The following is a 14,118-nucleotide window of genomic DNA, read 5'->3' as shown; positions in this document are numbered from 1 at the left end:
GCCAAAGTACTCTTCAACACGTGCTACTTCGCCACCCTCCATTTCTCTCTATATTTACACCACAACCCTTTTTCTTTTCTCACAATTATCACTATATTTTCATCTTCTTTTTATATCATTCTTAAGATAATTTCAACACTTCTCTTTTCTTCATCTTTTTTTTTCTTTTCTCCAATGGCCGAACATCAGCCGTACCAGCCGTCCCACCAGCAGACCGGCTCGCAGCCGCGCTACCAGGTTGTCAAGGCCGCCACTGCCGCCACCGCTGGTGGTTCTCTCCTCGTTCTTTCCGGCCTCATCCTCGCCGGAACCGTCATTGCTCTGACCATCGCGACGCCACTGCTCGTCATTTTCAGCCCGGTTCTTGTCCCGGCTGTGATCACCGTTTCCCTTCTTATAATGGGGTTCTTGGCGTCCGGCGGGTTTGGGGTCGCTGGCATTACTGTCTTTTCATGGATCTACAGGTATACTTATATATTTTTTAAATTTTTTTTTGTACTTTTCATTTTAAGATGGTAATTATTCTGAATATTGTTCATTTTTTATGAATCATGTTAGTAGTGATATTTAACCATTTTTTAAGGATAGATTTAGTGCATGTTAGTGAAATTGAATGTTTAGGGTCTACGAAGATGTGATATTGTTGGTGATGGTAAGACTATAGTTTTTTAAGTAGTAGTTCAACAAAACAAATGAATTTCATAATGCTTACTTACTAGCTTAGGTTTGGTTTAATAACCATTTGGTATTTTGTTTTTTTTTTTTTTCTCCCTTTAAAATTGAGCTTATGGATATCAGTTTCATATATGATTTTCTTCATATGCATTATGCTATTTAGAGATCTATATATACTTTAGAGGACAGGTAGCCATTTGGAAAATATTTATAAAAACAGAAAAATTTGAGCTGGTAAATAGTGATATTTTGCTATATTTGTAGATATTTAAGTTTATTTGACTATATTTGAAGAAAAAACTTTTGAACATGTTTTTGTCCTTAGAACTTAGGTTAGTTTTGATATGAAATTATTTTGCTTTTTTTTTTTTTTTTCAATTTGGCATAGAATTTGAACATTTTTCTTCCGTGGAGATGAAACCCATTTTTCTATTTTAGGGATCTTAGATTTTAATGTCTTTTTTGCAAAATATTTTCAGTCTTCCCAATTTTAGTCCCTATATTTTTAATGAATTGTTTTGTATAATAAATGTCAATGGAAATATCTGAACATTTATTGTAATGTGATTACATAATAATGTAGGTCACTAGTTGGTTGAATTGTGAGAAATAGTATTTTAATTGAAGTACTAATTGAATGTGTGTGTTTGAACACTGTCATATAGGTATGTGACAGGGAAACACCCACCAGGAGCGGACCAACTAGACCTAGCTCGGCACAAGCTAGCAAGTAAAGCTCGAGAAATGAAGGACCGAGCCGAGCAATTCGGACAGCAACACACCTCTGGCCCTCAGACTTCTTAAAAAGAACAAAGACATAACAATGGGTTCGTCTTCCCCTTTTTTTTGGTTGTGTGTTTTTTTCTTTTGAAGTGTCGTACGTTAATTTCTATGTTATAATGTCTTCTCTTCTGTACAGAAAGCTATTTAATTAGCTTTCTCTCAAGTGTCTTTGTAAGGGACCTTTCCTTTTCTTTTCCTCCCTTTTGTACGTATTCTCATTTGGCTTTTTCATTTTTCTTTTGTTTTTGTCTTTTTTTCTAATGATCGAAGAACTGAAATGGTGGAGTACTACCTGGATTATATTTGAGTTTGAATAATATATAATGTGTATTGGTTCTCAATTCTACTATATAATTATTGCTCCACTTTGTATGTTCTAGTTTTTTCCTATTGGTAATAATTCTAATATCAATAGTTAATCTAGTGTCAACAAAATTTCCATGGTAAGTATTTTTCGTTGTAAAAAGATGTTTATATTTGGTTCTACAGCGATCCATTTTGGTTTTTATAGGAAATTAAATAGTAAGTTAAACATAGTCGTTGACACGATGCTCAAAATCTCATTGGCATTGATTATTTTTGTTTCCATCCGAATGATATTCAATTTGTGGGATTCGACTTTGTTTCATTCTATATTTCCATGGTGTAATGTTTGCTGTTTGGTTGGGGAAAAGGCCAACTTAAATTGAAATCAGACTAATGTTGAATGTATTATTTTGGTTCAGTTTTAGTTGTAAGTTTTTAGAGTAATGTTAAATGTATTGTTTTGGTTCAATTTTAGTGGTAAGTTTCTGATATGAGATCAAAATGAAATTAGTTTAGTTTTTGAATGAAGAAAAAATTAAATTTCGCTTTTATCTTCAAGCGAAATTTTAAGAATTAAAAAGATAACTTAGAAAATTTATTCTTTCGGAATTTGGCGTTTTTAGAATTCTAATTAGTTCGGCCGAACACTTGGATATAATTTCAATTTGTGCACATTTTGAAATTATTCTATGAGCCTTTCCATTTTTCTGATATGATCTTTATTATCATCTCCATTCTATATTTATATATATATCAATAAAATATGATCTTTATTATCATCTCCATTCTATTATATATATATGTATGTCAATAGAACATCTGAATATCTCCATTAGGTCCGAATATCTTCGATGGTGGATCTCCGTTCTATTATTAAATATATATCAATAGAGTACATCCGAATACCTTCGTTAGGTGGGAACTTTCTTAGCTCATCATCTCCACTTCATTAAATATATAGCAATAGAGTACCCGATGAAAACAAAAAATGGATTAGAGATAAAGTCCAATATAAAGGAGTTCAAAGCTATAAAAGTGACATATAATTTGCAAAGAGCTTGTGGACCAAAAGACTCGTGAGAACTCGAATATCGTCTCAAATCTTGCGAGCACAGTAATGAGATCGAAAATAATTTCTTTGCAAATAGATTTGATGCTGTCACGAGTGTTCCACCAATTTATCAGATTTTCAACTTTGTTCCATCGAGATCTTGGGCGACTTCACGAGTGATAAAAATTTGGTCTAAGGTTTCCAAATTTTTTTGCATAAATAGCATAAGTTCGGGTTCAAGAACCAAGTAAGAAGCTTACCTTCTACATGCTGGATGATCTCATACTTGATAACATTGAACCTTAAAATATATCGATCAAAGAGCTATAATTATATGTACATTTACTCTAATGCATACCGTACTACAAAATACATACCTTCCTGACAAGGTCTAAGCAAAGGCAACATTTGATGTGGGGCAACCCCTTGAACTCATCTAGCCCTCCCATGGCTAACCACCTTTGATATTCAAAATTACGAACCTTTTCCCTCGAATAAAAAGGTAATTGTCGCCTCTTCATCTACCAGTTCATATTTCCAAACTGTATATGCATATTCTCTTTATTTGTCACAACAGTTTGCAAGAAAATCTACATTACAAGAAGAGGAAAAGAGATAAAAATTTCTCTTATGTATGTATGATGTATGATTCCATGTTTAAATTTACTAAAAGGTGGGTTTGAGTGGACTTTCTTATTATTTAAAAAGGTGCTTCTTGTTAATTCAAAACAAGCTAAAATCCATTAAAAAAGAACTCCAGAAATTCGACAGACTCTAAAGTCTTTCTTGAACTACTAAATTGGGTTAGGCTGGATTGTCAATTTATTATTATTATTTCTTATTGGTCCAAAATTCATAAATTTATCTAACCATGCATGTTTAATAACTAACATCTCATCAAACTGTGTATTATTAAAACTGGATTAGGGAAATGCACGGAATTATGCTCGTCCGAGGGTGAGGTGCACGCATGTGGAGATGTAGACATATATTCATTTGTCTATCTCCTCCCTCCTCTTAAAACTTGGGTGCCTTAAGGGTCTAAATTTATTAGTCAAGCAATAGGTATATGAGAGCCTCCACATTTCAATTTTTCGATGTAGAAATGCTTCGGAGAATAAAATAATAATATATTTTTTCCTTTTATAAATTTTTCATTCAATAACAGGTGATATGCATTACCTGTATATTTCCAATCAAGGTAACAAATGGAACCAATCCTCCGAGTGTAATGCAACTACTAAACAGAACTTCCACCAAATCACAAGTGGGGACTATGAGGGAAACTATGACGGAAAACATTTTTCATTTTTTTTGGGGGATGGGGGTTGCATGGGGAAAAAAGGGGTTTTTTGAGAAAATTTTGACAAATAAGAGAGAAATTGAGAAGAATTTTGATGTAATATGAAAATGTCGAGTTGTTACTTTTATTGAAATATAATGAAAGTACTTTTAATACATAATTATCGAAGAATAAAGTGAATCATGAACTAAAAGAGATAAAATTACAAATTTAATCCCTAAATTGTGAGATAGCGTATCAAATAAGTCTTTAAATTTATAAAAACGTGATCATGAACAATCAATTTTCTATCCGATTATTACTTCAACTCTCAACTTTTTATATTTAATAGAACTTGTATTTGACAATTTTAAAAATTCACAAATTCATTTAACATGTGAAATTGAAAATTAGAAAGTGGAACTAAAGGAATAAATAGTACCTCCGCGCAAACTAGAAAGAACCCGAAGGTGAGTCGCTAGTCGGCTTCCTAGCCAAAGACCTCTTCCTGCCTCCTAGCTCTTTCTTCCATATTCATCTAAAGAGACAAGGAGACAGCTAATACTAAACATAAATCTAACTTTGGTTATTTAAAAAAAAAAAAGAAAAATCTTGTTTCAAAATATTAGTATTACCTTCAAACTTTCATAAACGTTTCAAATCATTTATAAATGTCATAAGAATAATATAGCAATTTTTGAAAGAATAATGTTTTTGGTGTGTTTTTTTCTTTTAATGTTGAATGTTTTCAATACATAGGGTTAAATTAGATGTGAAATTATGAATGGTTGAATTATAGTAAATTTAGGTGTAAAGGGATGTATAGATATATGTAGTGTTGTGGCGAGAAGTGAAAGTTAAGGATGGTAGGTGGGGACACGAAAATGCACGGCAGTTTGTTTAATTTGTTGCACATACTCACACGTGTGACCCAAACGAAGCCTAAAAAGACAATGGATTTTGTATATTATATCCTTTATGTGACAGTTTCATGCAATCAATTTTCGTCTTTAGTTCATTTTATGGCTTCTTATCCCAAACTCCTCAAGTTCAACTTTTTGTTTTTGACCCCATCACGCAAAACTTCAATTTCTCTGCTTTTATTACATCTCTTCCTACTTAATTAATTATGATATCATAATCCCTTTAAAACAATCAGTGGCATTGGTAACCTTAAACATCTTAACTACTAAAAAAAAGTATATATAGGAGTGTTATCGGTTCGGTTTGAAGCTAAAACTGTACCAAATCGAAAAATGCAAAAAAGAAAATTCATCCAAAACTGAATTGAATTGTGTTCATCTGTGTCAAATTGAAACAAAATCGAATTGCTTATACACAAATAAAATCGAATCAGAACCGAACTGCTTATGCATAAATATTATAATTGAAATCTTTTTATGAACAGTATACATAAATAAAAGTCCTACAAATAAATATTAAATAATTCTATACAGTAATTAATTAAGTACAAGACATCAAAGTTTCAAACATTGAAGTTTAAAAATCCATCAAAATAATTTCTACAAAGTTACACTTATACCCTACCCGAGTTATACTTATATATTAATTTTTTTTTTAAAAGAAAATAAAGCGGTTTGATTCGATTCTAGTATTGATTTAATGTCTTAAACCAAACCAAACCGCATAAGAGTTAGTTTCGATTTAACATAAACTGAATCAAACTGCATGCATTTGATTTCGATTGGATTTTCAACTATTTTTTGAACACCCCATTATTATATATCTCCAGTACTTTCATAATATTCTCAAATGAAAAGTGATATATTTAAACAATATAAGATAAAAGTAAGATATATATTCAAACTAGGAGGTGGAGAATGATGTAAGAGAAGGTAGCCCTAATAAAAGAAATACAAAAAGCTAGGAGAAAAGTCTTCTAGTTAAGAGCAATTATCGTTATATCCTTGCATGGGATTGATTCAGATTAATCTATCCATCTTGGAAAGCTTTTCTCTTTTTTTTTTTTTTTTTTTTTTTTGCGCTCCAACGACAACCAAAAGATTTTAAAAGATCATTGCCATTCAACTTCACCCTATTTTTAAGAGAAAAGCATTGTTGACGTAGCATTGTTGACAACAGGTAAATTGAGAGTATTAGATAATGAAAAACTTTAGGCTAACTATTTACCAAAAGATACCACATCAACTTTGTCCTTCATTTTTTTAATTATAAAAAGCATTCATATTCCCTTTTTAATTACTCTTTTTTTTTTAATAAATATTTCAAACAAGTAGGAACAATCGTAATAAGAATCAATTTTAAATTAATTTAAGATCATGCCTAAAAGTGAGTATGGTATGACCTAAAATAATGGATATTTGGTACGTGTTCGGATAACATATCATATATTTTAAACGATCGTCAAGGTCCTAACATTATTCTATATGTTTCAACCTTCCTTTAACATTATTACAAGGGAATGTATTTATTGTTATAATAGAGTTTTGAAACATTAACTAAAACTTAAAACTTTTGAAAAGAATGATATATAAGTGTAGATTATATCATATAGATATATATAGTGTAGAGTGAAAGAAAATTGTTTATGTGCTTTAACATGCACAACATTTGTGTTTTTTTTTTTTTTTTCTCTCTTTTGAAAGGCAATAGTTTGTGTTTATTTAGTCTATATATATTTTTAAATTTTAAACCATTTATATATATATATATATATATATATATATATATATATATATATATATATATTAAAGTGACACACCTTCAATAAGTTATGTTTTAATTAGGTCCACCAAAATTAATAGAAGCATACCATTTTGAGTATATGTGTAGAATAAAATAAGTTTGACAGATCTAATTTATTATTTATATATATAGGTTTATTTCATTTGATTTTTCACACTTACTTAGCTTATAGAAAAAGAATGCAAATAATAATTTTGATGAGTCGTTAGAATATGCCCAAACAAAATAAATATCGTTTAATCCTTATAAATAAAAAAAAAACGAAACTATTTAAAAAATATAACAAGAAAATAACTTAAATGAATGATAATTTAATGAATTTCATTATATTTTGTAAATAGTTTTGATACTTTGCTATTTTCTAAAATTCCACGCAACAATTATATTTTTGTTGGGTATTGTTAATTTAGTCCCGTGTTTGATATTCACTTTCTTAATTTAGCTCATCATCTCTAAAATTATATCATTTCAAATCCTACTAAAGGTATGATTTTCTTATGTTCCTTCCCTACCCACTAGTGTAGTACTTTTTAAAGATTATATTCTATATCTACCATTAATTTTTATTCTTTTTTTATATTTTTTTTGGTAATACATTTATATATCGACTCAAAAATTTAAAATCTTCTATTAGTTTATTGAATTAAAAGTTATATATATAAGGAATGCTAATTCAAAAATGAATTAATATGTGAAGCAAGAAAAATCAAATATTTAATTTAAAAATTTGAAAGTACAAATACTTTATCACTTGTTATGCTCATCTTTTACACAGATGTTGAAACATAAAATATACATAATGAAAAAACTTCTTAAAAGAAGTCCCAAAATAAATCAATCAACAAGTAATTGAAACATAATCTTTGAGCATCAAAGAAATCTTTACATATTTTGATTTTCTTTTTTTTTAAAAAAAAAAAAAAACATCGAGAATAAACCCCGAATGTTTTTTTATTATTTATTTAATTTACTTCAACAATTCCGATATCCATTCAATATGCGGCAACTCCAATTCCGACACATCAAATCCAAAACTCCGTTCATTTTTCCGTCCACCGCCGTTCTCCCTCGCGGGGATTTCCAAAATTCCGTCATTCTTTTCCTCCGGCGGACTTTCAACGGCAGCCACCGCCACACGCTGCCGTTGAGCATTCAAATTAAACTTGTGTTTGGTTTCAGGCCGGAGTTCCTCCGGCGAGTGAGCAAAAAAACAAACTTTCCTTTGACAAAATCGGCCGGCATTACAGGCCCGGGTCCGGTACCGAGCCGGGTGAAGCCAATACTCGAAAACCCCATGAGCAAATTCACAAAAATCTCCCTTCGGACAGCTCCCCGATCGAAAAGCCGGGCAGGCCACAGCAGTGTAATTGAACCGCCGTGGGTCACGGCGTTGCGCCTTCTCGCCACGGTGTGCATACGGACATTCCGTCCAATCGTGGCTGCGGTTTCTTGGGCACCGTTGGATCTTGTAAGAGTACATCCGAAACTCGTCGGTGCTGAACACCGCCGTGTCGTCTACTTTTTCCGTTAAGTTACCGACCGTGACTTCCGGCAGTGACACGGCGGAGAATTCGTGGCCGTACACGTCATTAATCCCAAAAACAAACCCTTGAAACATTTTTCTCAATGAAAAAATTAAATTAAATATAAAAAATAATAACGACTCCCTTTTTCTTTTCCTTCCAATCAAGACATGTTTTTACTTGCATATATATTACTTAATTCACCTGCAAGAAGAACAAATCACAAATGTGTTAATTTATTAAAAAAATTGAAACTTTAGGAAAGGAATTCAAACGAATTAATTTAATTGAAAAATTAAGAAATTGGGTTTTCCAATTTTATAAAAAAAATATGTACAATATATATGTATATATGTGCACTGATTATTCACCTGCAAGATGAACAAATCATAAATGTATTAATTAATAACAAAAAATTGAAACTTTAGTAGTTTTGTTTAAGGGAATGAACTAAAAATAAGAAATTGAGAAATGGGGTTCTTTAATTTTAAGAAAAAAACTTGGTAAAATGTGCAAAATGATACATACACATGAATTAATTGGAGTGCAAGAATAACAAATCACAAATGTGTTGTAATTAATATAAAAATTGAAACTTTAGGAAAGGATTCGAAGGGAATTAATTAAAAATAAGGAATTGAGAAATGGGGTTTTTACAAAATTTTGTTATTATATATTAATTAAGGTACCTGAGAGAAATTATGGATTGAGGAGGAGGAGAGAGAGAGAGAGAGAAACACCATTGTGGAGAAAAGGAGAGAGCTTGAGAGAAGGGCTCAGGTTTCAAGGGGAATGAACAAAGCACAGAGGAAAAGGTTGAATTAGAGTGGTTTCATTTATAGAACAAAACAGTGTAAGGGTTTAACATGCTTTGTTTTTTTTTTTCTTTTTCTTTTTTTTTTCTTTTGGATTAAATCACAAATACTTTTACATTTCTCTTTTTTTTTCTTCTCTCTGCAAATTTTATCCCTAGTAAAGTTGTTTTCCATATTACAGAATGTCTAATCGATCAATTTGTCGAAGTTACTCATTTTTGTTTCGAGATCGTATTTGATACTTTGGCGGATTAATCGTTTATTAAAAATAAAATGAATTAATTGTCTATTAAATTTGTGAATTAGTGATTTATATATTTTAAATTTTATGACGCTTATATACAAACATATATACACATTAGCATTTTCGAACATATTTAACGTGGTACTTTTCGTACATAAAAATTAGTATAACTATTTTGTTATTAATATAGCTATGCGAGTTATCGTCCTTATTCCACTAGCTTGTCGTGATGTAATTCCCTAAACTTTGAAAGACTAAAAATCTAAGACTTATTAGAAACAATTAAATTAAAACAGAATAAATCCAAAACACACCACGAAAACCAAAATAGTGTTATTATAACCTTAAAATATGTTAGATAGGCTATTAAGAATACAAAAATTTATGTAAAAATCAAATTAGGTTAAACATTCAACACTCTTTTAAAAATTCATAAACTTATCCAACACAAACTTGAGAGTTCATCGACTCGAACTATGCGAGTTAAAAAGCAACCGTAGTGGTGGGTTAAATTAGAACCCAAGGTGGGAAGATTGGAGTAATGTTTTCTGTGTATATTTCCAACAGTAACGGCCGTGTAAGAGAAGATTAAGAGAGGGGAAATTAATGAATAATGGGAATTATATTGATGCATGGAAGCCATTGGAGAGGCTGAAGACACTTGCCTCATTGTCATGCCACTTGTTGCTTTTGCAACACAGCATCCTAGCCATCTGTTTTTCTCTTTCAAACAACTAGGGTTCATTAATAATTATTTAGATCTCGTTTGTTTGATAACCATTTGATCACTTTTATACATTTTTTAGAAAAAAGATTAAAATATAAACATCACTTCTATCTACTGTTTTCTATATTTTTGTTGTGTTTAGATTTTAGAAATATTTTAAAAGAATAAATTGCTTTTTAGAAAAAATGTAAAATTGGTTAAGAATTCTAATTTCTTTTCTACAAGACATAAGAGAGAATGACATTTACATGGGTAAGAAAGGGTTAGAAAAACAAAAAATAAAATGAGTCACCATATAAAGTATGATTATTATTTTTTAGATAAGATTTATTATGAACTTAGTCGTTTATTTGTTTTTTATTCAATTTTAACAATGTTTTCAAAATTTATATCAATTTTAAAAAACTACTAGAGGTTACCTTTCTTTATAAATTAAAAAATAGTTTTAATTGAATTTTGTAAATTTAATTACTAAAGATAAAAGATAAATATTAAGATAAATGAATTGTGAGAGATTTAAAATGAAATGAAATATTTGACATTTAAAATGTACATTGCACTAGAATTTGGAGTTTATATTTTTATTTTAATGAAAAGTTAATAAATTTGATCCTTATGATTTGAAAAAAGGATAGAGTTTAATCTTTATGACATGAAAAGTATCGAAATGATTCTTACAGTAGAACATTTGTAAAGTTTTTATCAAACCATAGAAACTAAATTTTAAATACATATAACGATGACTAAATTCTAATTTTCTTCCTACCATGCTAACCATTTAATTTTTCTATAAAAGAAAAATTAAGTTAAAAGTCTTAAAATAATTTAAGTGAGAATAAAATAGGATTTTAACTTTAATTTAAAAAAGAAAACAAACTATAAAATAATATATAGTTTTCCATTTAATGTATTATTATGCCAATAAATATTAAGAAGTTTTGGTTAGGTTTTCTGAAATATTTCGTCATTTGAAACATTTTCAAATACAACAAAAAAAAAATGAAACTACTCATAAATTGGCAAAATCTATGCAAGTATAGAAAATAAATTCTTCTTTTTTCTATCCATAAGAATTTTTATTATTTTACGAATGTCTATTTTACAAAGATGATGAAAAAGAAAAAAGAGCAAATGCAATTGCAAATAATAATAATAATAATAATAATAATAATAAAATGAAAAACACTTCTAAAAATGTTTACAAATATAGTTAATTATCACAATTTATCTGCGACGAGTAGACCAAGATATAGAGACTAGTATCCGTTTCTATCATGATACAAATAAATAGTAGCCTATTGTAGTCTATAGGAAATAGCGGTGATATTTTGAATATTTTATTTTATTTGGCTTGGTTTGAAAATAACCCTAAAAATAAATAATAAATAATAAACATTTATTTACGTTAAAGCTTTATTTGAATGTTTCTTTCTAAGCCTTTTTGAAAAGTGCCCCTTTAAATAGGCATCCGTTTTTTTTATTATTTTGGTTTAACCAAATTAAAAGAAACTACAACAAAGAAACATATGATAAATCCTTTAAGAATTAAAAAGATTTAAAAAAAAATAGAGAAAGAAAAAAGAAGATAAATCCAATGATGATTAGTAATAACAATTAAAATTATTTTTATTAAAAAAAGAAAGAAGAAGAAGATAATGATTTATTATTATTATTATTATTATTATTATTATTATTATTATTATTATTCTCAAGTTATAATAATCATTAGTGATATGTTCATGTGAAGTATTAGGGTAATGAGAAGGAAAAGGAAAAACAAAACAAAACAAACGGATATTGATTTCTATTCTTATAACAATACCGTTAATGCAAGACAACAAGATGACGAGTTGTCGTTTTGCATTAACGGTACATATCAACAAAGTAATTTTTCTTTGGAAACTTAGCACGTGTAATGCGGTAAGTCGATTACCATTCTTCAATCATATCTTTGTGAAGAACATAAAATATTGACTTGCAAACCCTAATCTACAAAAGATTACATCGCAACAAAAGTAATGATCAAAAGATGAAAAGATATTAAATGACGGTATCAAAGGAAAATCATCTCTCATGTTGCAAACCTTGATGTTTTTTATGGTACAATTATTTAGTAACATACATACTATATTAGAAAGGAAAAAACGTATCTGCATCATTGGATAATTGTTTGATTGTCCTTTTTAAAAAATTAAGCTTATAAATACTACTTTCATATATATAGTATCTTTATATTATTATCTCCTTTTTAAATTGTTTATAAAATTAAAATCGATTCTTACGTATTAAGATTAACGCGGATTTGATTTTTAAAAATAATGCATTCTTAGTTTTCTTTTTTTACCATTTTTTTAAACGTTTACTTAAAAAAAAATGCAAAATTCATAGTTGAAGGGATGATTAAGATTTAAGCACAATTTAAAAGAAAAAATAGAAAACTATAGAACCCCATGTAAAGAAAGGCTATGATCAATGAAACCTAATTATGAGCTATTAATGTGATGAAGAGTCATCAAAATAAATTATTATTACATTGATAAATTTGATCAATTAAACCATTAGTACGAACACCATACATTGCAACTACGCATAAACTAACTCATAATTTTTTTTTTATATTATATTATATCGAAAATTTTCATAAATATAACAAACTATTAAAATATTTACGGATCGATAATAAAGTCCATAAAATTGATCATTTTTAAAATATTTCAGGTTTTACCTTTCGTCTTTCTTCTCATCTTCGTTGCGATTTCTTTCTATTGGTTTTCTTCTTTTCCTCTCCTTTTTTTCGCAGCAATTTCTTTACATCGTTTTACTTATTTTCCTCTTTTTTTTTTTTATCGTTTAGATTTAGGTAACCAAATCTGATTTCTTTTTATATCGTTTTTCTTCTTTTTCTGGTAACCAAATTTTTAAAAAATCATGTATAAAAATTTTGAAAAAATCGTTTAAATTGGAGTAGCCAAATCTAAACGTGTACTAAATTATTTTTAAAAAAATTAAATTCGTTTAACAAAATCTAAACGTACCAAATTTTGAAAAAAAAATCGTTTCGTTTAACAAAATCTAAACATACCAAATTTTGAAAAAAAAAAATCCTTTAGCGATCCAAATCTAAACAACCAAATCTAAAATATCTTGTACCAAATAGCCAACCAAATCTAGAGGTGTACCAAATATATTACGCGCATGGTGTGGTTGACTAGACATTTTTTATATTTTCTATTGTATGTGTGTGGACTTTTTTTTCGAAATTATTTTATTATAAATATTTATAATTCATGGAAATATAAAGAGCTTAAAAAGCTTGTTTTTTTTTTTATTTTTCAAAAAAAAGAAAAACCTTATATATTATCTATGTATTTATTTGGGTCAAGTCCAAAAGAATATTATGAAAAGTGACTCAATTTCTTGTGAGCGTTTCTTTCTTTCCCATAAAATGACAAAAGCTAACATAATTTTGGTAACCTTTTTCCCTCTCCAACAAGTTTAACTTTTGAAGACTTGCAATATGGCATGTCAATCACCAGCTTTAACCATCTATTTGGATTGCAGATATTATTTAGCAAAGAATTAAAAGTTTCATCGAATAAAAATCGTATTCTTTTTTTCAATTTCGTTTGTTTTGTCACCATTGTTTGTAAGCTTCTCTCGGCTTCTAAGAAACCGATATTCAAATCCTTCTATGCTAAATTTTAGAAGTGAAATCAAGTTTTTAGGAAGCTAAAGAATCATTAAGTGACTTTTGATTTATTAAATTTACTCGTTTTCTCAAATGTTTTTGCTCAAAGTGTTGGTATTCTTTGTATATGAATATTGTAATACAAAAACCCAAGCGAATCAAAATCACACTCTTTTGTCATGTGAAAACCTCTAACTCTCAATCACTACTATCCTAAATCAATATGACTTCAACATTAAGGGTTGAGTTAGACACAAATTGCACTAAAATCAAAGCTCTCGAGAGAAAAAAAACCAA

At 28.8% G+C, this 14,118-nt stretch overlaps 2 protein-coding genes across 2 annotated transcripts; one reads left to right on the top strand and one right to left on the bottom strand.

Moving 5' to 3' along the window:
* Window positions 1-87: 87 nt before the first annotated feature.
* Window positions 88-1,799, top strand: LOC103494461 (oleosin Cor a 13-like). Its single transcript, XM_008455648.2, has 2 exons — window positions 88-464; window positions 1,341-1,799. Exons 1-2 carry the CDS (start codon window positions 175-177, stop codon window positions 1,477-1,479), a joined length of 429 nt encoding a protein of 142 aa, XP_008453870.1. The 5' UTR covers window positions 88-174; the 3' UTR covers window positions 1,480-1,799.
* A 5,992-nt stretch (window positions 1,800-7,791) lies between these two features.
* Window positions 7,792-8,442, bottom strand: LOC103494870 (zinc finger CCCH domain-containing protein 54). Its single transcript, XM_008456252.1, has one exon. The coding sequence runs from the start codon at window positions 8,440-8,442 to the stop codon at window positions 7,792-7,794; it is 651 nt and encodes a 216-aa protein (XP_008454474.1).
* Window positions 8,443-14,118: the final 5,676 nt, after the last annotated feature.

The sequence above is a fragment of the Cucumis melo genome, chromosome 7 (assembly GCF_025177605.1).
Source record: "Cucumis melo cultivar AY chromosome 7, USDA_Cmelo_AY_1.0, whole genome shotgun sequence".
NCBI lineage: Eukaryota > Viridiplantae > Streptophyta > Magnoliopsida > Cucurbitales > Cucurbitaceae > Cucumis > Cucumis melo.
The sequence above is the reverse complement of the archived record's forward strand: the minus strand, read 5'-3'. Positions and strand labels throughout refer to the sequence as shown.